This window comes from Hemicordylus capensis, chromosome 8 (genome assembly GCF_027244095.1).
Source record: "Hemicordylus capensis ecotype Gifberg chromosome 8, rHemCap1.1.pri, whole genome shotgun sequence".
NCBI lineage: Eukaryota > Metazoa > Chordata > Lepidosauria > Squamata > Cordylidae > Hemicordylus > Hemicordylus capensis.
Genome location: NC_069664.1, coordinates 20,700,491 through 20,728,335, shown reverse-complemented (window position 1 = coordinate 20,728,335; position 27,845 = coordinate 20,700,491). Strand labels below are relative to the sequence as shown.

At 47.5% G+C, this 27,845-nt stretch overlaps 1 protein-coding gene and 1 long non-coding RNA gene across 6 annotated transcripts in view; one reads left to right on the top strand and one right to left on the bottom strand.

Moving 5' to 3' along the window:
- KIRREL3 (kirre like nephrin family adhesion molecule 3) overlaps positions 1 to 27,788 on the top strand; it is a 780,338-nt gene extending 752,550 nt beyond the window's left edge. For all 4 annotated transcript variants that reach the window (XM_053269220.1, XM_053269217.1, XM_053269218.1 and 1 more), the window contains 2 exons: positions 20,002 to 20,088; positions 25,856 to 27,788. In XM_053269220.1, coding sequence (XP_053125195.1) covers positions 20,002 to 20,088; positions 25,856 to 26,299 — 531 coding nt within the window. In that variant the 3' untranslated portion in view covers positions 26,300 to 27,788. The remainder of the gene's footprint in view (positions 1 to 20,001; positions 20,089 to 25,855) is intronic.
- The window catches only part of LOC128333605 (uncharacterized), a 174,354-nt gene that overhangs the window by 135,953 nt on the left and 10,556 nt on the right, over positions 1 to 27,845 (bottom strand). For both annotated transcript variants that reach the window (XR_008310985.1, XR_008310984.1), the window contains exon 2: positions 12,899 to 13,016. This is a non-coding gene — a long non-coding RNA (uncharacterized LOC128333605). The remainder of the gene's footprint in view (positions 1 to 12,898; positions 13,017 to 27,845) is intronic.

The window sequence follows — 27,845 nt, the reverse complement described above, 5'->3', positions numbered from 1 at the left end:
CAAAAGGGACAAGTCATGCTTGCTACCACAAGACCAGCTTTCCTAAACAGAATTTCAGCACCCCACTTTTTATAGACCCAAACAGGGCTTTGGGCTCAGTTGAATTCAACACATTCAGTGGGGTAGGGGTGGGGAGTCCCCTTTCCCCTCTTTCCTTGTGTGTGTTTGTCCCTGTTTCTGCTTGGATGGCTCATAGGTAAATGTAAAGTGTGCTATCGAGTTGGTGTTGACTCCTGGTGACCACAGAGCCCTGTGGTTGTCTTTGGTAGAATACAGGAGGGGTTTCCCATTGCCTCCTCTTGCGCTGTATGAGATGATGCCTTTCAGCATCTTCCTATATTGCTGCTACCCGATATCGGTCTTTCCCACAGTCTGGGAAACACACCAGCAGATATTCAAACCGGCAACCTCTGGCTTGCTAGTCAAGTCATTTCCCGCTGTGCCATAGGTACCAGGAAAATATTTGCAGGGAAAGATTTAAGCACCCTTTGCACTAGTGAGTCTTCCTTTAGTTGCAACCCTCCCCCTTCAATATACAGCGCACATGCACGTGTACACACTTTCTTTGCACTATGTAATATACAGTGAGGCTATTCGCACACATGTGCAAAACTGGGCTAAGGCAAACCCGCTTACGAAGCCTCCTAACCCTGTTTTTCTGCCTGGGTGTCAGCCACAGCTGGTGGACTCGTGGGGCAGGTGATTCGCCCGCCCAAGGGGAGCAAACGGATCGTCTGTGGGGAGGTAAGCTCTTCAGGGCTTCCTCCCTACAAACCCTGCAGCCTTTTCTCACTGCTAGTGCACAAGCTTCTGCCTCGAGCAATAAAACATCCAGTCTGTGCATGCTCAAGAAGATCCTAATAAGAGACTCCCAATTTCTCACTGCTAGTGAGAAAAGGCTCAGTATGTTTTCCTTACCCTTATGCCGGTTAGCAGCATGGAAGCCTATCTCTCATGGTAGAGAATGCTAACATCGTTTCAAATGTCCCTACATCGCAGAATATGGCTGTTGCTCTTCTGCCACAAGAAGGAAGAAATTGTAAGAGTTAGTCCACGAGGAATTTAAAAGGAGGCTTGGTCAGAGAGCAGGAAGGGGCAGGCATTTTCTCCAACAAGTGGTGCTCTCCCCACAACCACAGGACACCCTGTCTGGCTAGGTCTCTAGTCTACACCATGTTTATTGGGATGACTGATCTACCATTGCTCTGTGCCACGTCTGATGCCCTGAAGTTCTCCGTCTCTTTTGGATTCTGTCCTCCAGATAGCAGGGCCTTCACGCTAATGAATATTTTCTCCTTCATCGTTAAAAGCTCCTCTGCCTTTCCTTCCGATTCCTCGCAACACTAGGCACAAGCTTCTGCCTCGAGCAATAAAACGTCCCGTCTGTGCATGCTCAATAAGATCCTAATAAGAGACTCCAAATTTGTCAATGAACTGACAGATCAAGTTAAAGAATCCGGCCTCACTAATGAGCAGCAATGATGAGTCCCTGGCAGGGTTGCCGGCTGCACTGATGAAATGAAGGTAGCAAAAGAGCCTGCTGTGTGTACAGACTGAGTGAGAGTATTTGGGGAGATGGAGGCGTGGGACGAAGGTAACTATAGAGGGGCGACTCTCACAATTCCTAGCTAGGCCAGACCTTCTTTCTAAGAATTCTACTGCAATCATATACCAGCTGCCTGTCGAAACTGACGCCTTTCGATCTTAAAAACAAGCAGGCGTGTAATATAAAAACAGGATCATGCATAGCCAGTTCACACAGGCTGCAGGTATGAATTTGACCTTTGCAACTTGGCTGAACAAGATCCTTGTGCAGGTTGCTGGCAGCACCTGCACCGGGACCACCACCAACCGGAGCCAAATCTAGATCTGGAACAGGGTTCTCCCCCCCACCCCCACAAGAGTCCGAGCTGTCCACTGCTGCAACTGCTCTGTTGAGCGGAAACAGACAGAATGTCAGGCTCTTGCCTTTTCATCCCATGCCTGGCCAATCATTGGAGCCAATGTTGCACACTCCCGCACCTCTCTAAGCGTGAAGTGAGTTCTGAAGCCTTACTATCCACAGCCCTAGGAAGCTTCCAGAAATGTGACATTTCCTGGCTCAGCCCCTGACAATAACATCTGCAGCTGCTGTTAGCCAAGTAATACTGTGTTTATCCATTCCTATCTACACTGGCTTTCCCCCTGCAAACCCATTGACCCTGTGCTAAAGCAAGTGACAAATTGCCCCACAGTGATGTCACAAATGGCTGTCTGTGACAATCACTACCAGCTCTCAAATCTCATTCAATGTTAGCAACTTCCCTGGGATGTTACATAGAACATCCATTCTGCATGAAACTGTCCCTCATGACCCTTGCAAAGTATCTAATTTTAACCATGTGCTCCTTTGGTTTTGGATTTACTAGCAACTTGGCCTTCATTATTGCTAGCGGTCATTGTGGTACTAAGCAAACTAACAGTGAAAAAAAACCAGACACCTCAGGCTGTTGCAGTTTGTATGCTAGCCTGGTGGCCCTTGGAAGGAGAGCTGGTCTTGTGGTAGTGAGCATGAGTTGTCCCCTTTGCTAAGCAAAGGTTTGCATTTGAATGGGAGACTACATGTGTGAGCACTGGAAGATATTCCCTTTAGGGTATGGGATCACTCTGGGAAGGAGAGGATAGCTGGTCTTCTGGTCCATCTAGCTCAGTATTGTCTACCCAGACTGGCAGCAGCTTCTCCACGATTGCAGGCAGGAAGCTCTCTCAGCCTTGTCTTGGAGATGCTGCCAGGGAGGGAACATGGAACCTAGATGCTCTTCCTAGAGTGGCTCCATCCCCTGAGGGGAATATCTTCCAGTGCTCACACATCAAGCCTCCCATTCATATGGAACCAGGGCAGACCCTGCTTAGCTAAGGGGACAAGTAATGCTTACTACCACCTGGACCACATGGAAGTGATGCAATGCAGTCTTGCAGTTTGCCCCCCCCCCCCCGGGGAATGGGGAATGGATCCCTGGTGAGCCCCCAGCACCATCTCGGAAGGCGCGCACAGAGCACTAATGTAGCCCTTCCCAGCACCTTCCCCATAGAGCCCTATGGAGAAACATTGAGAAGGACTACACTCCCCTGAGCGCCATGTGTGCCTCCCATGGTAGTGCAGGGACTGCACAGGGCTCTGTTCCCCCTTAAAGACCCCATCCCCTGTGCTGGGGAAAGCACAGCACTGTGGGGAGGTCAGTGTGCTGGGAAATGGCTTTCATACTGAAGGCTTTTAATGCCAAATTGGCCCACGCTTGCAAAAAAAAACCCAGTGCAGATCAGTGGACTTGCTCAGGGGTTCCCAACCTGTGGCACTCCAGATGTTGCTGAACTACAACTCCCATCACCCACAGGTACAATTTATTGTGCCTGTGGGTGATGGGGGTTGTAGTTCAGCAACATCTGGAGTGCCACAGGTTGGGGACGCTTGCCCTAGCTTGTTGATCTCAGCAGAGCCCAGTGGGGAACAGCTGCCCCCAAACGGCTCAATTCCTCCTGCCCCATATGTGTTCTCCATACGCACAAAAACCCTGCAGTTCGCCTCTGCTCTTCCTAGCTGATCATTTTCAAGCCGAGTATGATGACATTATATATTTCCCAATCACATTTCTAACCTCTCTGTGTCCCTTTGAATTATCTCTCTGGCCTCTCTGATGTTCACAACACCTTGCCATTTAATATCAGCTGTGAATATGATTAGCATGCCAAGTCTTCTCGCGCCGAGATCATATAAATGCAGATGTTAAATAGGAGCAGACATAACATCAGCCGCCACAGCAGTGCCCCATTAGACGACACCTCCCTGGCACTCAATGCATTACGGAACATCATTACCCTTTCTGCTTGTCCTTCACACACTCCTTAGTCCGTGCAACGAGGCTCGCTTCCAAGCCAGCCTGAATTACCTCGGCGAGGTTTCACGAGATGCCATCAAAACGCTTTGCTGAAGTCTGAAGGTATTACAGCCACCGCACTCCCTTCAACCACTAATTTTGCAATTCCATCAGAAAATCAATCAGGTTTGCGTGGTGCAAATTGCTCCTTCCAGCACTGTGGGCTTCCTGTCGCTAATGTTTCCTTTGTCCCCTAGGAAACTTCTCTTAATGTTTTCCACCACGGAGGCCCTATTGGATAAACACTGCCAGGATCTCTTGCTCTCTCTTTTCAAAAGATGATACCACATGTTTGCCGCTCTCCACTGGTTTGCAACCAGCGCGGTTCTCCGTGGCTTTTCTAATTAATACCTAGAAACTCACTTACTCCTCATTTGCCTACTTAAGATGTAGGTCACAGTGTTCAGAGTCTTTCTCTTGCCATTTATGTTATGGATGCTGTTTCTAAAGCATTTGACTGCACTATGATTATGCAAAGAGGCTCTCCGCATCCAGGCCCAGTCATCAGCAACTAGCATAAAAATAAGAAGAAAGGCAGCAGGTTTAAGGGGACAAGAATCACTGCAGCATTGCAAGGTAGCAACATTACATATGCGGGCTGATGCCATGGCATACCACACAAGCGCCCATCTGTGCTACTTCGCCTTCCCTTTCCTCCTTTCATTTTCCTTGATGGAGTCTCTTTTCAAAAACCAAAAAAACTGCAGTTCAAGACCTCATCGATTTTAGAGTGGTAATTAATTTCATCCTTTGCTGCCTCTGTCAATGAGCTTACTCTCTCTCTGTCTCTAGTATTCTTGCACAGTTAAAGTGCATTGACTCCCCCGCCCCTTTGGCATTATCCATCTCTCCGTTATTTACAATCCAGATCTTGAAATCACCTTGGAATAGGCAGGCACATGCTGGGGAACCCACCTCTGCGGGAAAGCTGAACTTTCCCACCACATGCTACTGAGCACGTAAATAACCTTTATCTGTTTGGGAACCTTAATCCCATATGCTTATAAACACCCCGGCTACGGAAATATTCACTGACATAAAGCACCGTTCTAACATCTCTGTTAGAACTTGTGCTGCCACTCCAGCAGATCAGAGGCAGCGCCAGCGCTGTGGAGACCTGGGAGTAGAGCTTCCACCGTTACCATATTTATTCCCATGGTTGCAAATGGGGGGAAATGGTGGTAAGGCTGGTGGCACCGCCACTGGCTCTGTACATAGCACCACCGCTTCCAGACCTACAGCAGTGCAGTCACAAGTTCCAACTGAGACATTGGAACTGTGCTGTGCATCATGTTGGCCATTGTAACAGGTTTCCAGACAGCTAGAGCAGATTCTTGGGGGCGGGGAGGAGTGAATAAGCCCCAGCAACTTGTTGCACTGCATATTTCACATTTAAGCGAATTGCACAGAAGCCCGTGTAATAGTAAGTTGGTTGACAATTGAGAGGGAAACTATGAGAAGTATGAACCCAGTATTGTGTGCAATAGTAAGCCAGTCGGTACTAGAGTAGTCAACAATGATGAACACTCATTGTGCCATACTAAGCCAGTCAGTATTTGACGGGTAAACTGTGATGAGTACTAGTCCAGCACAAGCACAATAAGCCAGACAGTGTTGCAGTGGGGAACTATACTGAACAATAAGCCCAGCGTTGTGCAAAGAGCTAGCTCAGCTGAAACTGGAGAGGGGAGCTATTATGGAGGAACAAGCCCAGCATCAGTGTGAAACAGTAAACCAATCGGTAGCAGTAGAAAACAATGACGAGTACAAGTCCAGCATAGAAACAAGCTAGTCAGCTTTGGAATAGGGAAATATGATGAGGAACAAGCCCATCATTGTGGGCAATAGTAAGCAAGGTGGTTATTGGATTGGAGAACTATTATGACAAGTATTGGTAGGGCTGCTCAACTTTGGCCTTCCTGCAGATGTTGGCCTACAATTCCCATAATCCCTGGCTATTGGCCACTGTAGCTAGGGATCATGGGAATTGTAGTCCAAAAACAGCTGGGGGGGATAAGTTGAGTAGGCCTGGTATTGGGCACAATGCATACATAGATCCTTAGTCTCTGCTGGCTACACTTTTGCTCTCCTGTGGGTTTGGGCATTATTATTTGAAGTTTCTCTGTATGCGATGCTATAGCTCCATTACGATAAAACGAATGGATCTTGCCTCTTTGCCCAACAGTGTTTCTCCCTGTGCCACTTTGCTGACAGGGGTTTAGACTTGCAGTCTTCGGTGCTGGCACTAGGGCACAGTTATCCTACTATAGTTCTGGGTTCTTGAGCCTAGCTCAAGCAACACTAAAGGTAAAGGTAAAGTGTGCCATCAAGTCGATTTCGACTCCTGGCGCCCACAGAGCGCTACATTGTGACAATCCACCATTTTGAATTGGGGTGGATGGCATCATTACAAACTACACCATTGAGGTGCCACTCACTACAATTGTACCAAATTTGGTTCAGATCAGATAGGCAGTCCTCAAGTTAGGGCACTGGCATATCAAAAGTTCACACGTCTGCCATCTTGGATTGGGATGGATGACATCATCACAAAATACACTACTGGGGCATCCCTATGTGTCCCTACAGATGAAGCAAATTTGGTTCAAATCAGTTAGGCGGTTCACAAGTTGGCCCACTTGTGCCTCCAAAGTTTATGCACCCACCATCTTGAATCGGAGTTGATAACATCATCACAATGGTCTGACTCAATATAAGGAAAATTCCTATGTTTCTATGTAAGCAAAATGCCTGGAATGTTACAATGGTCCCCAAAACTTGTCGGTGTAGAACCAAGCGAACTACTGTCTTCCATCGATGTGCTAGGAAAATGCTTGCATGGTTATGATATTTCACAAGGCCTACTCCCACCCCAATGCTGCTGACAGCTACTTGTTCCTCGGGGTAAACCATCTCAAATGAATAGCAGGGACCTTTGAGCTCGAGGGGAATGGCACAATTGCAACATCAGGAGATTGCAAACGCAACGGTCTCCACTTGGCTGCCAGTTTGAGCCCCAGGATGGCTACCTGGCATGGTCCCCACCCAGACATCCTGCGCCACCCATATTAACTGGCAAACAGCAGTGCCAGAAAGAATTAGAAGCTGCCGTCCTGTTTCTCCCCCTGCCTCCAACTACCTGCAAAATCTGGACATGCCCTTGAATTCAACAATCCTGGAAACAAGTTAATGGCAGCTACTCAACTTTAACAGTTCTATGGGTAGCTTTATCACCTGCCATCTGTGTTGACAGCCGCATGACCAAAGCACAAAAGCATATTGGAATCTTTGGCCATATGGTGGCCAGAAAGTGAGTGCCCAAGACAGGGAGAAATGTTTCATTACACACAAAGCAGATACCGAATGAGTGAAGCACATCCCTCACCTGTCAGCTCGCCAAGAAAGGGTCATCCCAGGGCTGCAGCCACAGCAGAGGGGCATGTTTCCCAGCTGGGTGGGTAATACCAAGCAATCTCTCTCTATTACAGTTCTGCTGCTTTGCCAACAGAGAGTATTATCAGAAATGTGGCTCGTGAAGGAAGGGGGATACACAGCTAGGCGGCCCAAGAAACCCAAATGGACCAGGATATAGAATGCAGGGGGAAACTCTCCCTGTGTTCATGCTTGCTTCTGCAGAGATTCACCGGACATGGAGACACCCAGGAAGTGTTCTAAGGAGCATGTCAGAGTGGAGGATGGGATTTGCCCGTGTGCTCCTGTTACAGGGTACACAGGAATATAGGGAGCTACCTTATACCGAGTCAAACCTTTAGTCCATCTAGCTTGGTATTATCTACACCAAGGATTCTCAATGTTGGGTCCCCAGATGTTACTGAAGTGGCCTTTGGTTGGGGATTATGGGAGTTGAAGTCCAATAACATCTAGGGACCCAACGTTGAGAATCCCTGATCTACACTGACTGACAGCGGCTCTCCAAGGTTCCAGGCAGGAGTCTTCCCCTGCCCTACCTGGAGATGCCAGGGATTGAACCTAGGACCTTCTGCATGCAAAGGAGATGCTCTACCACTGACCTACGGCCCCGTCCCACTATCTTACAGCAGACAGTACTCGCATGTGGCAACCCATCCAAATGCAAGGCAAGGCAAACCCTGCTTAGCAAAGGACTATTCATGCTCACTACCATGAGACTGGTTCTTCTTCCCAGGCTGTGCCCATATTCAGAATGCTAGAACAGAGCTCATGGGTCTAGAAAAGTGTGGAGAGCCTGAATGGGGTTTGCCTGAATGGGCATTCTGGGGAGCCCTCCAATGCCAGCAGGCTTGTTGTAGCCTCCCGGTCAGGGTACTCCTCGTGAGTCACTCTACTCATACTACTCATGAGTCACTCTACTCGTGAGCCACTCTGCAGCAACACACAAGCAGTTAACCTGCTTTTCAGGTGCTCCTGCGCCCCAAACCTGGGTTAAGTAGTGGGCTACCCAAGAGGGTTTGCCACTGCGCTGGCACCAGGAGCCATCTGGCTCCCGGCAATTCCCACTCACCGTGGGAACTGGGCTGAGCTCCCCAACCCTGCTGAGCTCCCTTAGCCTGGTGAGAAGAGCCTCAGAGAGTATGAGAACCTGGCTTCAGGGCCCTGCTCAGCTACCATCTTCTTGGGTGGGCTTGAGTAAACAATCCTTCCACATGTGAAAATTAGGTATACAGTCAGTTACCCACCCCACAGAGCTGTTGCAAATACAAAAATAGAAGTTGCAAAGACTAAGACCAAAATAGAACGAAAACACCATGAAGCCCGTCCTCCCAGCTTTCTGTAGCTCTGCAGGATCCATACATGGTCTAACTCTGCAGACATTCTGCAAACACAGGACCGGTGCAAGTGGAAAATCTAAAGGGCCACATGCATACAACTAATCAACATGGGACACCAGGAATATCTGTACAAAAGTCACTGAAATTAATGGAAGCTGCACAATGGGACCTGCACAAGAGACTTCCCAGGGAATCACACCACACGGATCAGAGCTGTCTGTTTCTTGCTCTGCCTTCCTCAAGGTGGTGCAAAACACTCCTCACTAGGTGGTCAACTTACTAAAGGTGCAGAAATCATTTTTTGTGATTCAATTCGACCCTGAATCGAATCACAGAAATGCAAATCTATTTGTCAAAGCTGGTGGCCACTGCTTGCTGGTTCAATGAATCAATTTGAAAATTCACAAATAAATTGCAATTCGCACATAGGGAACAATGGGGAACATGAACCACCCCATTGTTCCCCATGGGTAGGTCCTAGGGACACCAGAGTGGGTTGGGTGGTAGGGCATGATGGGTGAAAGAAAATAAATGGGCAAGCAGGTGATTTTTAAATTTTCTCCCCAAACCCCATAGGATCTTATGGGGGTTTAGGTTTTTAAAAATTAAAAATCTCTATGCCTCCTAGGCCACTTGGAAACATTTCAAAATTCCCTCCTTTGTTGTCCCCCCCCCCGCTCCAATGGAGGCACAGTTGCCCATGACAACACTTGATTTGAATGACAACAAGCCAATCAGAAGCCAGTGCCAGAAAACCAACCAGCAAGGGGAGAAAGCATGCCCAAATGGCTTCTTGAATCACACAAATCAATTCACATCAAATCGGGGCTAATTCAATTCTAATGCAAATCAGCCCCTTTATTTTAAGGGTGATTAAATTTGTGTTAGAATCACACAAATTGCCCTGATTCAGCACAAATCGAATTGCACCTCACGACTATATACCATGATTCAGGGCGGGGCTACCTCCCTGCAGAAGGTTTTTGTTTAGCTGAGGTTTTAGTTGAAATCTGTCAGCAACAATTTTTATAAGACACGCCACACTAAAAAAAAAAAGACACTCTTATGGTAAATTTTAGGTGCTTTAGCTGCAGTATTTTACAGTGATAAGTGCTTTTTATTGAGAGCTGGTTGGAATTTCAGGCTGTAGAAGATTTTAAATCATGTAGTTGCCGAAAAAGCAAGCAGAAGATACTTTGATTAATGTTAATTACTTAAGTTGCCTCTAAAGAAGTGCATGTCATGCTCGAAACGTATCAGGCAATAGTGGACAAACTATTGATTAATAATTTATCAGCACCTTCAGGAATCTCTCCCCCTTGGGTATAGATTTATTTCCCACACACACACTCGCACCCGCACCACCACCACCACCACCACATTTTATCCTCACAATTCTCTGAGGTAAGTTAGGCTGAAAGAGTAACTGGCCCAAGGTTGCCCAGCGAGTATCATGGCCAACTGGAGATTTGAACCTTGATCTCCAAGCCCTAGTCCAGCATTCTAATCACTACACCACACTTGATTGGGATGTCAGGAACTTTACCAGATCTACTGTGTGTGCTCAGACCTCAGAGCCCTGTTCAGAAGGAAAACGGGTGTGCAGCTGCAGGCACTGCAAATGGCAGGAAATGCGAAGCCTTAGGATTGGCCAGGCCTGTTATAAATAATTGGAATCTGGTCTTCTGCCATTGTCTGGTCTACAGAACAGTACTTTCTGTTTGCAGCACTTAAGTGTGTGATTCTTTTGTTGGATTCAGGCATGACTGCTCATGGCCATACCTGTCCAGTTCCTGACAAAGATAGGAACCTAGGAAGCTGCCTTATGCTGAGTCAGACCATTGGTCCATTTAGCTCAGTTCTGTCCACACTGACTGGCAGAAGCACTCCAAGGTTTCAGGGAAGAGTATTCTGCAGCCCTACCTGAAGATGCTGCAAGGGGTTGGACCTGGGACCTTCTGCATGCCAGGCAGATGTGCTACCACTGAATTAGGGGCCCTTCCCCCAAGGGGAATATCTCACAGCAGACAGTGCTTTCATGTGGTCACCCATCTAAGTGTAAACCAAGGCAAATCCTGCTTAGCAAAGGGGAGAGTTCATGCTCGCTACCACAAGAGTGGCTCTCCACCCCTGTGTAAGAGATCTAGTGAAGGTAAGGCTCCTAGAAGGAAGTGGTAGGGGAATGATGTTGATTCTGAAGCAGGGAAAGACGGCACAGATCCAGAGAATGGGATATAGGCCCCAACATAAGAACATAAGAACAGCCCTACTGGATCCAGCCGAAGGCCCATCTAGTCCAGCATCCTGTTTCACACAGTGGCCCGCCAGATAGCAATAGCACTAGCACTTACATTTATATACCGCTTTATAGCCGGAGCTCTCTAAGGGGTTTACAATGATTTAGCATATTGCCCCCAACATTCTGGGTACTCCACTGGAATGCCACTGGAAGCCAACAAGTAGGTGTTGAGGGCATGCCCTCTTTCCTGATGTTACTCCCCTGCAACTGGGAGGCATCCTGCCTCTGAGGCTGGAGGTGGCCTATGGCCCTCTGACTCGTAGCTGTTAATAGACCTCTCCTCCATGAAGTTATCCAAACCCCTCTTAAAGCCATCCAAACTAGTAGCCAACACCACATCTTGTGACAGAGAATTCCACAAGTTGATTATGCGTTGGGTGAAAAAGTACTTCCATTTCTTGAAGCTAAATTTCTTGGAAACCTCTGCGAAGCAAACCCAGGACCAAAAGGAAAGCGTCCACCCGTCTAACTCTTTGGGCAACAGGTGAACAGCAAATTGGCTCAGCCACCTAACTGCCCCTGTTCATCTTGCCTGCTGGGCAGCCTCTTGAATTTGCTTTCCACTGCAGTCACTCTCGTTTCGCTAACTGGAGTCTGCTTGGGGTGATCAGATTCAACGAGGGCTTTGCTATGGCACTGGACTATGGGTATGTTATCCAATGTAAACCTTCCAAAACGTGCATGGTGTGATGATATGCCCAGCTGTAATCTGAGACTACACAGGAACTCTTCCACAAGCCATCGCCGTAAGCAAATTCAAGTCCAGGCCAGGGGGTGGGAAGGTAGCCAGGCCCCCAAGGCAGCTCAGTGATCTCTGGACCAAAATTCAGAAAGCAGGCCTGGGTTTCCTCATGTCACCCACAACACACTCACACAAAACAACCACATAGAATGGAGTATTAGCAGGCAATGACTCCAACCCCACAAATATTTCCAGCTTTCCCATCCAGCAGACTGGAATTTTACAGCAAAGCATCAGACAATGCAGTCATAGCATACTATGGCCCTATAGCTTGAATTAATTATTTCAAAATCCTCACTCCCCTAATGACATTTTCGCTACCTGTTTCCCACCTGGTCCACTTTAGACTCACTCCTGGTAGCAGCTTTATGCTGAAAATGGCTTTTGCGGTTTAGATTTTCCATCAAGCTACTTAAGAGTTGTCCAGGGAACAAAATTAAGCCTGCAACACTATCTGCTCCCTATAAAAACTGAAATCATTTCCACAGATGACGCTTCTTTTGACTATGCTGGTGGACCACGTTATCCACAGTGGTTCCATTCTGGGCTGAAACCACGGATAACAAGGCAATGGGAATCGGTGGGGTCAGGTTCCTAGAGGCAAAAGGTTGGCTAAGAAAGGAAGAGATAATAGAAATAGAGAGCTATACCGTGCTCTGTGCGTCTCCAGTAATGCCCTGCCAAACCCAGAAACCTACCATTTTCCCCACAGAAAATCATGGGAGGATGGTTCTTTTTAAAGAAAGCCACATGGCTCTGCTAAGCAAAATGGTGGCTGGAAATGACCTTGGAGCTCATTTGACACTCCTAGGAACTGTGAATACACCGGTTTTAACCCTTTCCCGACCCACGGATACAGAGTCAGGTGTACACAACCCAACCGCAGATATACGAAACTGCGGGTGCCGGGGGCCCCAGATGATGAGGGCCACCTATACAAATGTATCCACCGCCTAAGGTGCCTGGGCCTATCTTTTTGGCTCATTCCTTCACTGTAGAGCAGAGTAGAAACTGCCTGCCTCCACACCGGTTTCCTCCCCTTTAAGTGCATTAAAAATTCTATTAATTACAAGAATGAAGTTTGCTTTTTCCGTACTTTCCATATTGATACATGTATCCTCTTGTTTAAATTAGGAGCTTCTCCATTAAAATCCGAGTCAGAATATACACTTACAGCAGCTTTGCAATCTCTTCGATGTTCTGCAGGGGCTTGCGGGATGTGGGCATTGCACATGCCACCTCCAAAGTGTCGATGCATCTCTCTCCTTTTTCACCTCGCGACTGCTTTTGCACTGCAAGAAACAAACAGGAATAGCTCAGCCCAAGTAGTTCATTATGGATAATCCTGGGAGCATCTTAAGTCCTCAGATTCTGGGTACAGCAGGGATGCATGGCTCAAAGCACTCCAAGGAGCACTTTTGCGTTTTTGTTAACTCAGGAGGGCTGTGTCATTTTGTTAAGCAAGGCATGAAGGCAAGGCATTCTTGTTAAAAAGAGAAACATCACATTAAGATTGTTCAACACTCTCTACCTTCAGCTTGTGGCATGGGGTGCAGAGAGATTGCTTCATTCTCTGCACCACCATAGACCTCTCTGCTAAACCACTCTCCTTTTCCCCCTCTATGGGAAATGCTTTGGGAAACAGAGATCCATTCTCCCTGCTGTCTAGGGTTGCCATGTTCTCTGGAATTTAGGGTAGTCCCTGGATTTTGGCTCCTCCACCTGGCTACTAAATTCCACCTGGATTCACACAGATTTCAAATGCGCTGCCCAGATTTTACTCTGGATCCAATCACATGGGAGGGCAGAGAAGGAGGGGAAAGTATACACATCTGTCAAATAAATAAATAAATAATGCGAATGAGTTGCAGCATAATTTGCAGATTATGGCACCCAGATCTGAGAAGCTTGAACATAGCAACCCTATGCTTGTCTCAGTTCCAGACATTACAAATGCAGAGAACATACTGAACAGCAATGATTTCAAAACACACAAGAGCTCCAGAGCGGCATTCCTATGTCCCCCACAACACATATATACAATGCATGGGGGAGAAATGGGTTGTGCCTATTGGCCATGCCCCCTAATGCCAATACTCTTCTGGCCATGGGTGCATGCATATAGGATTCCTTCCATGCAATCTGAACCCTTTCCGCACCTTCCTTGCCCTCAGTGTATTCACTGAGTGCGAGTAGGGAGCCAGATTGTGTCTGCCTTTCCTCCAGGCTTTGGGGGAATGTTTGCAAAGCGAGTAGGGATGTGCACGAAACAGATCTTGGGTTCTGTTCCGAGCTGGGAACAGAACACAAGGTCCACAAAATGTTCCATCAGAACAACTGGTTGAGCCAGTTGTTCTGACGGAACAATCCCATTCCGCTGGATCACTCCAAGCACCATTTTGGACTCCAAGATGGCACTCTTCTGGCCTCTGTGCACATGTGGCAGCCATTTGCGTGGTGGTGCTGACCATGCAAATGGCTGCTGCGTCTGCGCAGAGGCCGGAAGAGTACCATTTTGGAGTCCAAAATGGCACTCAGAATGGTCCAAGTGTTCTGAGCTAGGAAAGGGGTCATTCCGTTCCAAGCTCGGAAGAGGTCCTTCATTTGAAGAGCGTTCTGTTCCAAGCTTGGAACACTCGGAACGGTCCTGTTCGTGGCTGGATCGTTCCAACTGTGAACCGTTCTGCACATCCCTAAGAGGGAGCTACACATGTCCAGCTCTTCGGGAACCTTGCAGTGTCAGACTTCCTGGCTGCATCATGTGCCTGCATGTGCATAGCCTCTTCTTGCAGACCTTGCCCCAAATACATGGAGGTAAAGGGATAGGGACAGTGGACATGTTTGACAGCACAGGATAGAGAAAGCAGGCACAATCCTATGCCCTATCCACTAGAGTCCCATTCACGTGTTATTTCCAATGCTTGTACAAGTGTACAGTGTACTCAGGGACAGATCTGTTTACAGGTACAGTCATTCGCATGTTATGCTGAACATAGGTACCAAACTACACTTCCTACCTCTACTATGTCTTTGAAGGGTCTGTATCTACGTTGACTTTTAAACTGAACACAGGTACAGTCATTTACACAAACGTGTGTACGAGTGTACAGGCATCTGCACACTCATACAGCATCGTGTCCGAATCAGGCTTAGGTCACTATCCCATTGCTTCCAGATTGCATGGAGATACTTATAAACTTGTAGGACTCTTTTCTGCAGAACTCCCTGGGGATGGGTGGGCAGTGTGTGTAACCCAACTCTTCCCCACCTCAGTCACACACATCTCCTCCCTCCCCTCCCTTCCCTCGGAGTATCAGCATCGAGGGAGCATGGTGAATGCTGAAAGAGGGTTCATAAGTGAAGGAGGGGAAAATCACAGTTTCATTGTGTCCCTCATTTCCTCACTCGATCCTAGAATCTACCTTCTAACTGCACGGTCAGGATTGCCAAGAGTAGCTGAGATATGCAAGCAGAGAGGAAGACCCTTCCCCCCACCATCACGCAGTGTTTTTTTTAAAGAAAGGTTAGCAAACCTCCTATTTATTGTAAGAATCTGAGGGGCAGGCTCACAGGGAGGGCAAGGAGAGAGAGACATTGCAGGGAAAGAAAAATAAATGAATCTCCAACTGTTAAATGATGAAGTGAGATCGTATTGAACTAAGCTGCAGTTAAATTTTATTAAAGGTCACACTAATGAATGGCTTAATTCTAGAATTATAAATTAACTCATGTAGGTTTTGCTTTGTGAACAACTGTGCTTTTCTAGATCTAACCACCTCATCCTCATGCACACAAAACGGGCCGAGCCAAAATGGCTGCACTGCCACCTGCTGGTGAATGTCAGCCACTGCATCTCAGGGCTGCTCCAGATGTTGTTGTCCCTACCCAGAGGTAACTTTCTAGGAAGGCTGGAGAGAGAAGATATAACTTCTGAGTCAACTGCCATGCAGAAAAAATTGTACAAGCGTCTGACTTGCTGTGGTTCTGTGCCTCAGGAGGCTAGGACAGCAGAATATGTTAACCCAAAGCAGTGTTCCCTCTAACAGGGATCCCCAGATGTTGTTCATGACAACTCCCAGCATCCCCAGCTGCAATAGCCTATGGCTGGGGGTTATGGGAGTTGTAGTCCACAACATCTGGTAATTTCTGTTAGAGGGAACACTAACCCAAGGGTTCTCAAACTTGGGTGCCCAGATGTTGCTGGACTACAGTTCCCATCACTCCCTGCCACAATGGCTGAAGGGCATTGGAAGCACCATCTGATCCGATTTGAGTCTCAGTTTCTTAGGCTTCGTCCAGTGCATAACTAATATCCCTTTAGCACCTCCACTGCCTCACCTGAATCAACCTTAAAGGACATACAGAGCTGAGTCTCGGTATGTTACCAATGATGCCACACTCAAAAGCTCTGGACAGCCTCACCCCCAGCTCAGATAGTATATCCACAAGGCCAATAGACCTCAGCAACATTCCATATTAGGAAAACTAACAGGGTGGTCTCCTGGTCCCTTTCTCAGCACAGGTCATCTGTCCAAGTGAACAAGGCAGTTTCTGTGCCATAACCAGACTGAAATTGAGCCAGATAATTCACTACCCCAGGGGTTCTCAACTATGGGTGCCCAGATGTTGTTGACTACAATTCCCATCATCCCTAGCCACAATAGCCTTTGGATAATGGGAGCTGCAACATCCAGCAACGTCTGGTCACCCAAGGTTGGGAATCTCTGCACTATACTTGTGCCTGTCACGAATATTCCCGAATATTCACTGTCACGAATATCCACTACACTTGTGCCTGTCACTAATATTCGCTCGCACAAGGTGTCTTTGTTCTCTAGCATTTGAACTGCAGAGGCAACTGGGGAAAGGATGGCCATTTTAAAAACAACTAAACTGGCATGCACCCCCAGACCTCTGGCAAGCAGGACACCCAGCACCACACAGATCTCTTCCCCAGAGGTCTACACTTCCACTGGCATTTTTGAAAAAAAGAAACAGCAGGAGTCCTTTTTTGAGCAGTAGGAGCGGGCTGGAGGCAATGGTAAACCCCTCCTGTATTCTACCAAAGACAACCACAGGGCTCTGTGGGCGCCAGGAGTCGACACCAACTCAATGGTACATTTTATCTTTACCTAGTCAGCTTAGCCTAAATGTGTGGGTCCCTGCTCCTGAGCCTTTTCCAATCAGGATTAGAACCTGACATTTTGGGCTGTGCCCAAGTCTAGCTCCTAGATTTTTCCAAGCCTAGATTTTTCTGTCTCTCACGCATATACTTTATGTGAACATGCATCTCACTGCAACCCGACGCTCATCCTTTGGAGAGCCAATGCTCCCCATGTTGCCGTGCATGCCTGTGTGTGTTTTCTGCTCTGGATTTAATACATTGTGACACATATATTTACCCTGGTAAATCAATTGATGTTACCAGCTTTTTTTTTCCTGCAGCACAACACGGATACCTTAATTTATTGCATTAAATAGCGGTATCAAAGGCTTTCAGACCGATCAACAGAAACTGCTGTAGGGAAGGATTTCTGCCACTATTTGCCAAGTTCTTTTTGGGGGGCGGAGGGGGAGTAGAAATGAAGAAAAGCTAGAAGTCGAGCAACAAATCAGTACCGTACTGTAGATTTAGAATCGTGATTAGATGCGGCATTCAGCAGCAGTAATTCCACCAGAAGCCCCAGACGGCAAAAGCAAAGAGAAAGTGTGAACATTGGAGAGAGTAGATCAATATCTGAGAAGATAAAAAGGCAGCAGAGAAATTGACTGATAATTATTCAGATCTCGTGCAATCCCACCTTCCTGAATGAAGGGTAATTAAAGCCATATTCTAATTAATATGTACTTTGCCCCCAATCAGAAACATCCTTCACAGAAAAACTAATGAGGCTGTGAAAATGGGTTCTTCCTCGTGGACCCGTCAGTCTAAGAATAAGAGTAAAATGAAAGCAATCTTTAACTTTTGCTTTTTAAAAAGGCTGCATTAATAGTCGGGTGCAAAAGACCTCAGACCCCTCACCTGGGGCAGGTATCAGTGACTTCCTGCAAGAGCTCAGAGCCAAAATATGTTAATTGCAAACATGTGCTTCCTCTAGGGCAGGAGTTCCCAACAGGGGGCATCATTAGGGGGTGACGCACAGGGCTCGGGCCCAATGAATGTCTCAGAGGCCCCCCCCCTTGAATCTCATCAGCTACCTCCTTCTCAAATACAGGGTAGGTGGTCACCTCTGCTGCAGTTCCAGAATCCATGATTGCTTCTGGTCTCTGTCTCCTCCCTAAAAGGTGCTGTGTTGGGGACAAAAAAAAGATTACAGCACTTCTCGCCTCCAGTTTCCCTTTGGGGAGGAGTCAGATGTGATTATTCTTGGGGGTGAGGACATGGTTGAACTTAATTACCAAAGGAGGGCTGAAGGCCTGGGCCCCAGACTTTGAGCAACTAAGGAAACCCCTTGTTCTCAACCTTAACCCTTCGGCCATTGTGGCTGTGAGTGATAGGAGTTGCAGTCCAACAGCGTATGTGGACTCAAGGTTGGGAATCCCTGCCCTAGAGAAAGAGCTTTGGAAGGAGGCAACTTTTTGGCCGAGTGCGGGATGCCTTAATAGTTCCCCGACTGGCGCTTCATTCCTACAGGTCTCCTACAAACATCTTTCCAATTCCTCATGGGGTTCCAGGCATATCATACGTGCTCACCCTGGCCAGCGCTCTTTTCATGGGGTGTGTGTGTAAGATTTGCAGCAGAGAAGTGTTGGGTGGGGAACATCCCCACTCCATGAAACAGATTGCCAGGAAATTTAGGACTGGACTTTAGGCTTTGGTCCGGGGTACCCGAGAGAGCGCTTGCAAGATCCCCACCACTCACTGAGATAACCAGGAGGGTTCCATTTTGGGGTGTCACCAGTTCATCTGGTGGTAACCTGGGATAGGGCCTTCTTTGTTGTCACCCCTTGGTTGTGGAATGTGCTCTCCATTGATATAAGAGGATTGTCTTCCCTAGAGGCCTTCAGGAGAGCCTTAAAGACCTACCTTTTTAGCCTGGCTTTTAGTGATATTTAGTTTTAATTATAATTTTAATCTGCTTTTAATTGGTTCCTGGTTTTATTCTTGTTTTAGTGTAAACTACCCTGGGCCACTTTGGGAAGGGCAGTTTATAAATCAAACAAACAAACAAACAAACAGTCGATCTATGGAATTCTCTGCCACGGGATGTGATGGTCACTAGAGCCTGGATGGTTTTGGAAAATTTCAGAACCTGCAAAACTTGTTTACAGAGGCAACAGTCAGCGGCATGTACATCAATAATGCCTCGTTCATCTCACTTTCAACATGCTTGCAGGTGGGAAGAAAAACTTGTGTGGTTCTAGTTCAGAACTAAGGATTTCCGAAATGTTATGAGTACTATCCATTTACTTTTAGAAAATGGGTAGTCAGTAACCAGTGTCCACATCTTCAGAGAGTAACACCATGTTGGAATCTCTGTGGTTTGAAAGAGAGATGAGACTGCTTCACAAATGACAACAAAAATAGCATCAACTGTACCCAAATCCAAGATTAGGACTAGGAGGTTTGTGGGTGGGTGGCAACTCCTTTGCCCTCTTTGGGGACATAGGAACACAGGAAGCTGCCACATACTGAGTCAGACCCTTGGTCCATCTAGCTCAGTATTTTCTACCCAGACTGGCAGCAGCTTCCCCAAGGTTGCAGGCAGGAGCATCCCCCAGCCCTATCTTGGAGATGCCAGGGTGGGAACCTGGGACCTTCTGCATGCAAGCATGCAGCTGAATGAATGAATAGCTTTATTGAGATCATAGATCAGACATAAACACAACAAATTGTAAAACATTCAGATACGAAATCTGCCATACAATACACCAACAAAGTAAACGTTTTATGGTAAGATCTAAAGGGTTGACAAGCATGCAGCTGTTCTTCCCCATCCTCTAAGGGGAGTATCTTACAGGGCTCACACATGTAGTCTGCTATTCAAATGCAACCCAGATCAGATCTTACTTAGCATAGGGGACAATTCATGCTTGCTACTACAAGACCAGCTCTGTTCCCTTTCCTCCTCTTGCTTAATATTAAAAACACAGATAATACTCTATTTGGGGTTGAGAAGCAGAGAGGTCCAACACATGCTTCTCTAGCCACAGGTGAAAAGAAGAACTTGGGCACTTGGATTCACTCTGCTGGTGGATGTTTCAATGCATGTTCCTGATCTTTGTCACATGATTTCAGGTATCCCACTATTCACCATCCAGTTCTTTTGTTTGCAGATGGACAGAAGTGAGTTCCAGCAGGATTCAGTCCTCAAGCAGCTGGAGGTACTCAAGGAAGAAGAGAAGGAGTTCCAGAACTTGAAGGTATGGACATAAGATGAACTTTTCTCTATGCAGACAACGAGACTACTCTGGGGTAGGTTGGGCATCTGTATCTGTCAGGTGGTAAGGATGATGCTACCATTCTGCAAACCCGTGCAGTCAGAGTGTTTGGATTTAAGCCAATGAAGTATGTGTGTGGTGTGTACGTGGTGTGTGTATGCCCATGTGGAGAGAGACTGCTTCTGTGGACCTATTAAAAAAAACCACTCTTTGCAGTAACCATGTTAGGCTGATGTCTTGCTGCACTTGCAAATTCATTAAAGCACAGGCCATTTCACACAGGCCTTCACATTCAGAGGAGAGCTGGTCTGGTGGTAGCAAGCATGACTTGTGCCCTTAGCTAAGCAGGGTCAGCCCTAGTTGCATTTGAAGGGGAGACTAGAAGTGTGTGAGCACTGTAAGATATTCCCCACAGGGGATGGAGCTGCTCTGGGAAGAGCAGAAGGGTTCAAGTTCCCTCCCTGGCTTCTCCAAGATAGGGCTGAGAGAGATTCCTGCCTGCAACCTTGGAGAAGCTGCTGCCAGTCTGTGAAGACAAACTAAGCTAGATAGACCAATGGTCTGACTCGGTATATGGCAGCTTCCTATGTTCCACACAACCAAATTGGCATGTTGAGAATGAGGATCATGCAGGGCCATGCTGAGTCCAACATGGGAAGGGACAGTCCTGTGACTTGCAGGCTGCAGACAAAACCATGCCTTCACTTGGACATTTCTGCAACTGCTTAAAGAGCTGCTCACTAATGCACACCAGAACTGTGCAGTCTGCATAGAGACCCACCTGCATTGCAAACATCTGTGCTGTGCAGCAGGCTACCTGCATAGTCAGGCAAGGGACCACCAAACATGGGTAGCACTCAGCCAAACTCCATTATGTTTTCTGCCATCAACCACACCAGAATCAAGTGTGCCGGTCTCTCTCTCCCCAGTTACTGTTTCCCCGTTCCGAATTTTGCCCCAATTATGAAGTATATGTGCAATTCACATCAATGCAGAAACCATTCTGGAGAATAATCCTATTGCCTTTAGAACTATTTTAACACATTTCCCCCCCTTATAATCCCTGGACAAAGGTAATTCAGAGGTGGGTAGAGAAAGCTCAAGGATTCTTGCTTTATCTCTCCCAAGCAAATACTGAAGGATTCATCTAGTCTTTTGCCTCGGTCAAATCTCCCCCGCCACATCCCCAGAATGGTTGGGCCAACTGGAACAGAATCCTTGGAAGTTTCCCTTCCTTAATGAAGTTTTTCGAGTCAACGGTTTCTCTTTCATACACATATGGCGCCTCCAAAAGCTGCTTTCTCTCTCCTTTGAAACATGAAGGCCTTTATCTTCAAGCCTAGATCTTGCCATGTGGCATCCTCCGACATGAAAGGAATCCCAAGTCAATCACCTTTGGTTTTCAAATGGGATTTAACCAAGTGACATTTTAAAAGCAGCCTCTCCCCATGGCTTTCCAGGGGGCGGGGGAGAGATAGAAGAAAAGGGGGACCGGTTGGTTAATTAATTAATAGGCTGCGGTGCCATTTATCTGAACAGTTCCCATAGCAACAGAAGCATGGACTTCATCTCTGTGGGGTGAAGCTGCAGCAGTCCTTTTCAGATCCCCCAAGTCACTGCAATGGGGGGAAAGATCTTTCCACAGAAGGGGAACGGTACATCATATGAAGTGCATGGCAAAGAGGAAGGGTGGGCAGGTGGGATTACACCACACTGAGGAACACCAGTGAAGAAAATCCTAACACGACAGAGTGATGTGGTTCTTAACCAGGGATCCACCATTATAGGCTTAACTTGCTAGTCAGTCATTATTTCTGGCCACACCACCGATCCTTTTTCGTCTCTTGGATCCCTTTTCTGGCACACAGGCAGAGGGCTTAGGAGAGAAGCGGGTCTTCTGTCATTTGCACTGCGACAGGGAGATGGTAAGTTGGGAGGACTCCTCTTCTGTTGCTCAGAAGGGATTCCTTCTGTGTCTTACCTTCTCAGAAATGGCAGTGGAAATGAGGAGGAAATCTGTGTGATGCCGAGTGTCCTGCCCGTCAGCGGACTGGTGGCACTCGCTACTGGCGAGCTGGCAAGTGGATTTGTAGAGGCCTGTTCTTAACACGTAGCTATAGATACAGGGCAGGGCTGCTCAACTTCAGCCCTTATGCAGATGTTGGCCACAACTCCCATAATCCCTGGCTATTGGCCACTGTGTCTGGGAATTTTGGGAGTTGTAGTCCAAAAACAGCTGGGGGGCCAAAGTTGAGCAAGCCTGATATACGGTGTTCTCACACCACAGCCCGTTAGCACGACCTGGGCACTGCTTTTCCACAATTACCTGGAATTCCAAACAGCATTGGATTATTTAGCAATGTGCTCTCTCTCCCTCGTTCGTGCTCTCTCTCTCTCCCCCGCCCCCATGGCCGAGATCCCACCATAATGTTTATTCAGCAAAAGGTTCCCTGCAACATTAAAAGTTATCCCCTGCATATTCTACAAATTTTATTGCTTCTTGTTCAGTAATAAATTTCCCCTTAGTCAGCTTCTGTTCCCAGAGGGTGGGGACGGGGACAGGGGCTTTAATTACTAGTTTGAGTTCTTTTTAATGTCCTTTAACAACATCATAGCACTACATGTACATTGCTCTCCAGTGACGCATTACTCTTCTGCAGGACTGCCATTCTTCAGTCTCCCGAATTCTGGAGAAACATGAACCCTATTCGTGTTACATCCAACAAGCATGCCATCTAAAGTGCACCCATGGTTATACCATGTATACACGTGTACAGTTGCTCACACATCACATTCAGCATTTGTATAGCAGTACACATGATCTAAACTGTATATTTCCCAGAGCTCCAGTTCCCATACTGACTTTTAAATGGACATACTTGAAAACCTCTTCACATGTACAGTGTAATGTATGAATAACCCTGCGGACACTACCAAAGAAATAAAAACAACCCAAAGTGATCAAACTTAACACACAACTTGCCCTGTGTGCACAAATTCCCCCTTCCCTATGCACAGAAAATAGACCATATGTACCAGGCTAGATGGGCCTGAACGTGGAGCAAGGCAAATTCCATCCATTATCTTGGGGCTGCAAAAACTGCAAAGGAGACCTTTGCAAGGCAAGCCTTACAATGTCATTGGGTAGGCCTGTCCCAAGCAACACTGCCAAGATGTCCATTTGGAATCCCCATTCCAGAGCCTCAAGACTCTCCTTGGGACTCTCAGTGGGAGAAAAAAAACCCCAGCACACATCACAAGAATACAGAATACTCATTTCTCTCATGCTGGCACTAAAAACGACGGCAGACTTCCTGGATGAAGGGCCAGCCAGCAAATCAGATCAGACACAACGCTGCTGATCAAGTGTCCCAACGGTTTCAGAAGACAATCTTGCATCTTTGCCTCTACAAAACTCCCAGTTTCAGTCCAAATTCAATTTTAGGTAGAACACAGCAGGAGCCCTTCAGAAAAGACAGTAAGTGTGGCCAGAATAAACCACAGTTTATTTTCTGGTAAATGTAGACAAAGTCTGAAGGTTCTCTCCTCTCTCCACTACTTAGCCTCCTTGGCTCTGTTGCTGAGCCATGACATCGCAACCGCCGTTTGTTCAACCACAGCACTGCAGCTTGTCTGAACCTGGTGCTGTGCTTTGTGGCTTAAAAGCCATGCTTACACCAGCATTGGGAACTTGGATTCAATCTTGTTTTCAGTGGCAGGGTGAAGCATGGTTTGTAAATCACATTTAAAAGCACAGCTCTAGGCTGAGACAAGCCTCAGTGCTGTGGTTGAACAAACCATGACTGCAACGGTTCAGCAACGGAGCAAAGAAGGGAGCAGAAGTGGGAAGAAGGGAGCGTGTGAACCAGGAGTTATTTCCATGACCTGATCAATCATGGATGAATTCAGTCGCCTGAACTCACCCACAGTTGCTTTTTAATGGAACACACCACACACATGGTTATATGTATACAAGAAGAATTGTGAACTCTCACAACCCATGGAGATAGCTTACTGCAAAAAATTATTTTGTAAACTCCCCCTTAGTATGGGTGAACGATGAGGGTTTTCCAGCTGTACAATTTGGAGTCAAGCATAAAATCTTAGAAAGCCACATAGGAACATAGGAAGCTGCCTTCTACCAAGTCGGACTATTGGTGTAGACAATACTGAGCTAGGTGGACCTATGGTCTGACTCAATCTATGGCAGCTCCCTATGTTCCTATCTAGCTCAGTATTTTCCACACAGACTGGCAGTGGCTTCTCCATGGTTGCCAGCAGGAGTCTCTCTCAGCCCTCTCTTGAAGATTCTGCCAGGGAGGGAACTTGGAACCTTCTCTTCCCAGTGCAGCCCCATCCCTTACAGTGCTCACAGATGTAGTCTCCCATTCAAATGCAACTAGGGTGGGCCCTGCTTAGCATAGGGTGAATTCATGCTTGCGACCACAAGACCAGCTCCATCAGATGGTTATCCATTAGAAACTAGAAGCCACAGTCTAGCGATACTGTTATTAGGACCAACCCAACAGAGCCCTGTGGTTGTCTTTGGTAGAATACAGGAGGGGTTTACCATTGCCATCTCCAGAAATCTCCATCAGGCTGGATGGAGGCTGCAGCAAAAAAGGGACTAGGCCACGGGGAGGGAGATGGGCAGGTAGGAGCTGAAAATTCTGGAACTGAGCAGTTCCAAGATGGAGCATAGAAGGAATTACACAGCTTCACATAGTGATAGACAGTGATTTCAGAATGAATGCTAGCTTCCGAGATGAAGTAAAACAGGTGTGAATCAAGAAAACTCGGCCTTGACCATTTTTCTTTGCATCAAGGAGGCAAAGATTTAGAGCCAGACAATGGGTACTTGACAAAATTAATTGACTTGTTGATGACTACTGTGGAGGGGGAAGGTAAATAGGCTTCTCTATCCCCTTTAAAAGTAACATACTTAGAACAGAGACATGGCTGCCTGGGTCAAATAAAGATTTTATTAAACAACTCTACCTCTGAATATCTTAGTCCAGATGCGACAATTAAATTTCTAGGTGCCATGAGTCCCTGGCGCCTGCGATTTGTCAAGCCCTACATTAGAACCCAGAAGCCACAATATAGAAATACCTTTATTAGGACCAACTCAACAGACAAAACCTGGAGCAAGCTCTTGAATTCTCCAGAAACTCTCATCAGGCTAAATGTGAATTAAAGCAAAAAATGGACTAGGGCATGAGGAGGGTGCTGGTCATGCTATAGGAGCCTGAAAGTCTTAAGATGGAGCGCAGGAAGAATTATAGAAACTAAATTAAGTCAGCGTCACACCGTGAAAGATACTGGTTTCAGAATGAATGCTAGGCTGCTGGGACAAAGCAAAGCAGGCCTAAATAAAGAAATCTAACATACCTGTACACTCTGCCCAAGAAACAAAACTTTAGGAAGCTGCTTTCTGCCAAGTCAGACCATTGGTCCATCTAGCTCAGCATTGTCTTCACAGACTGGCAGCGGCTTCTCCAAGGTTGCAGGCAGCAGTCTCTCTCAGCCCTATCTGGAGATGCTGCCAGGGAGGGAACCTTCTGCATGCAAGCAGGCAAGTGCTCTTCCCAGAGTCGCCCTATCCCCAAAGGGGAAATATCTTGCAGTGCTCACATGTCACCTCCCATTCAAATACAAACCAGGGCAGACCCTGCTTGGCAAAGGGGAACATTCCACGCTTGTTACCACCAGACCAGTTCCCCTCAAAACTTCTACCATTCCTTTCCAGGACCCCACTAACGGTTATTACAGCGTCAACACCTTCAAGGACCACCACTCCACTCCCACCATCTCTCTCTCGGGCTGCCAGCCAGACGTGCGGCCCCCCAATAAGCAGCGGGTGCCCACCGGCATGTCCTTCACCAACATCTACACCACCTTGAGCGGGCAGAACCGCCTCTACGACTACAGCCAGCGCTTCGTCCTGGGCATGGGCAGCAGCTCCATCGAGCTGTGCGAGCGGGAATTCCAGCGGGGCTCCATGAGCGACAGCAGCAGCTTCCTGGACACGCAGTGCGACAGCAGCGTCAGCAGCAGCGGCAAGCAGGACGGCTACGTACAGTTCGACAAGGCCAGCAAGGCCTCCGCCTCGTCGTCCCACCACTCTCAGTCTTCCTCTCAAAACTCAGACCCCAGCCGGCCCCTGCAGAGGAGAATGCAGACCCATGTGTGAAAGGGCGGGGCGTGACTGGGAACAGAGGAGACAAGAGGGGGGAAGCAGGGCGGAGACACAGACAGACCCACGGAGAGAGGGCCAAGGCACCACCCAGCCCGAGGCCACCTCGCCCGGCCAGCCGCTGGGCACCTGCTGAAGTCGGCACATTCTGAGTAGGGTGGAGGGAGTTCCGTCGGCGTCCGAGTGGTTTTCAATTCCTCCGAGCACTTTTCTTCCTTTCTAGAATTAAGACAAAAGCAAAACTGCCGCCCGCGCAAGGTGATGGGAGCTAGAGGGAGCCGATGCTGGTGATAAGAACTGTCCAAACAAGAGACATCTACCTTCTTTCCTCGGCCTGTTGACCCATTCAGCAGGTGGGGAGAACCTACGGCAGCTGAACCCAAACTAACAATAAGCACAAAGTCTGTTTCCTTCCTGTAGCAGACCAGGCTTAGGGAAATTGGGGGTGGGGGGAGGTCAAGCCAGAGAACTGACTTGGGAACTCTAGGTTGAAACGGACACTGTCCACACGCTCCATTGGTTCCTTTCCAGTGTGTGTAATAGTTGTCTCTTCTTTCAGGGAAAGACCAGGGTTCTAAGCTCAACTCCACAGGAGTACAATTTTCCACAGCATTTAGTGGGACATTAGGAGATCCCATCTTTCTCTCCTTCATGACCTACCTATCCACACAAGATGAACAGCAATTGGCCTTCCTATTGACCAGCCATTTTGTATTTCCCACTTCCTCTGGCAAGCAGCTCTCCCAGTTCCAGTTCATGGGGAGAGACGTCCATGCTACCTTCTCCTTCCGGTCGCTGTCGAATCTTCCCATTGTTGGTCACATCATGGAGGGAGTGTGGCCAAGGCTCCTAGTGTCTTTCTTCCCCTGCCCCTGGCCCACTTCCTCTTCCTGTGGGACACCACTTCCTGACTGCGGACATTTTGGAAAGGGTGCACTGTCAAGCTGTTAAATTGGCCCGCCAAATGTCCTTCCTGCTGCTTAGCCCCCATTTGCAAACTCATACCCCGCAAGATGTATTCCTCTCAGCAACCTCAAGGTGGGGGCTTAATTTAAGGAAGTTCAGTGGTGGTGGAGGGCGGGGAACGGTCGTTGGTGTAACTTAATGTGCACTGATTGCTAATTCTGGTCCTTTTTATTTTTTCTTTCTTTTGTTTGGTGTTGAGTGTTCTTAATATTACAGTGTGTCTTTGGGCTAAACAAGGGTGTCAAAGAACTGTGAAGAGAAGGTGCTTAGCAGAATGCACACACACACACACACACACACACACGGGATACTCTGGTCTACAATAGTCGCAGAGGAACTGTTGGTGGATGGAGGACTGAATTCATTGTCTGAGTGACGTGTGACAATCACAGAGAAGACCCTCGCGAAGGGGGAGCATAGAGCATTATCTTACTGCTGCTTCTGTATTTCCTGCCCCTCCTCCCCTCCCCTCCCCTCCAATAGCACAACTGGAAGATTAATACAAGAGTTGTTACAAGCACCTTTGCAGTGGGTTCATTGGGAAAGGGTCAAAGAAAACGTCTCCATTCCAAGAAAG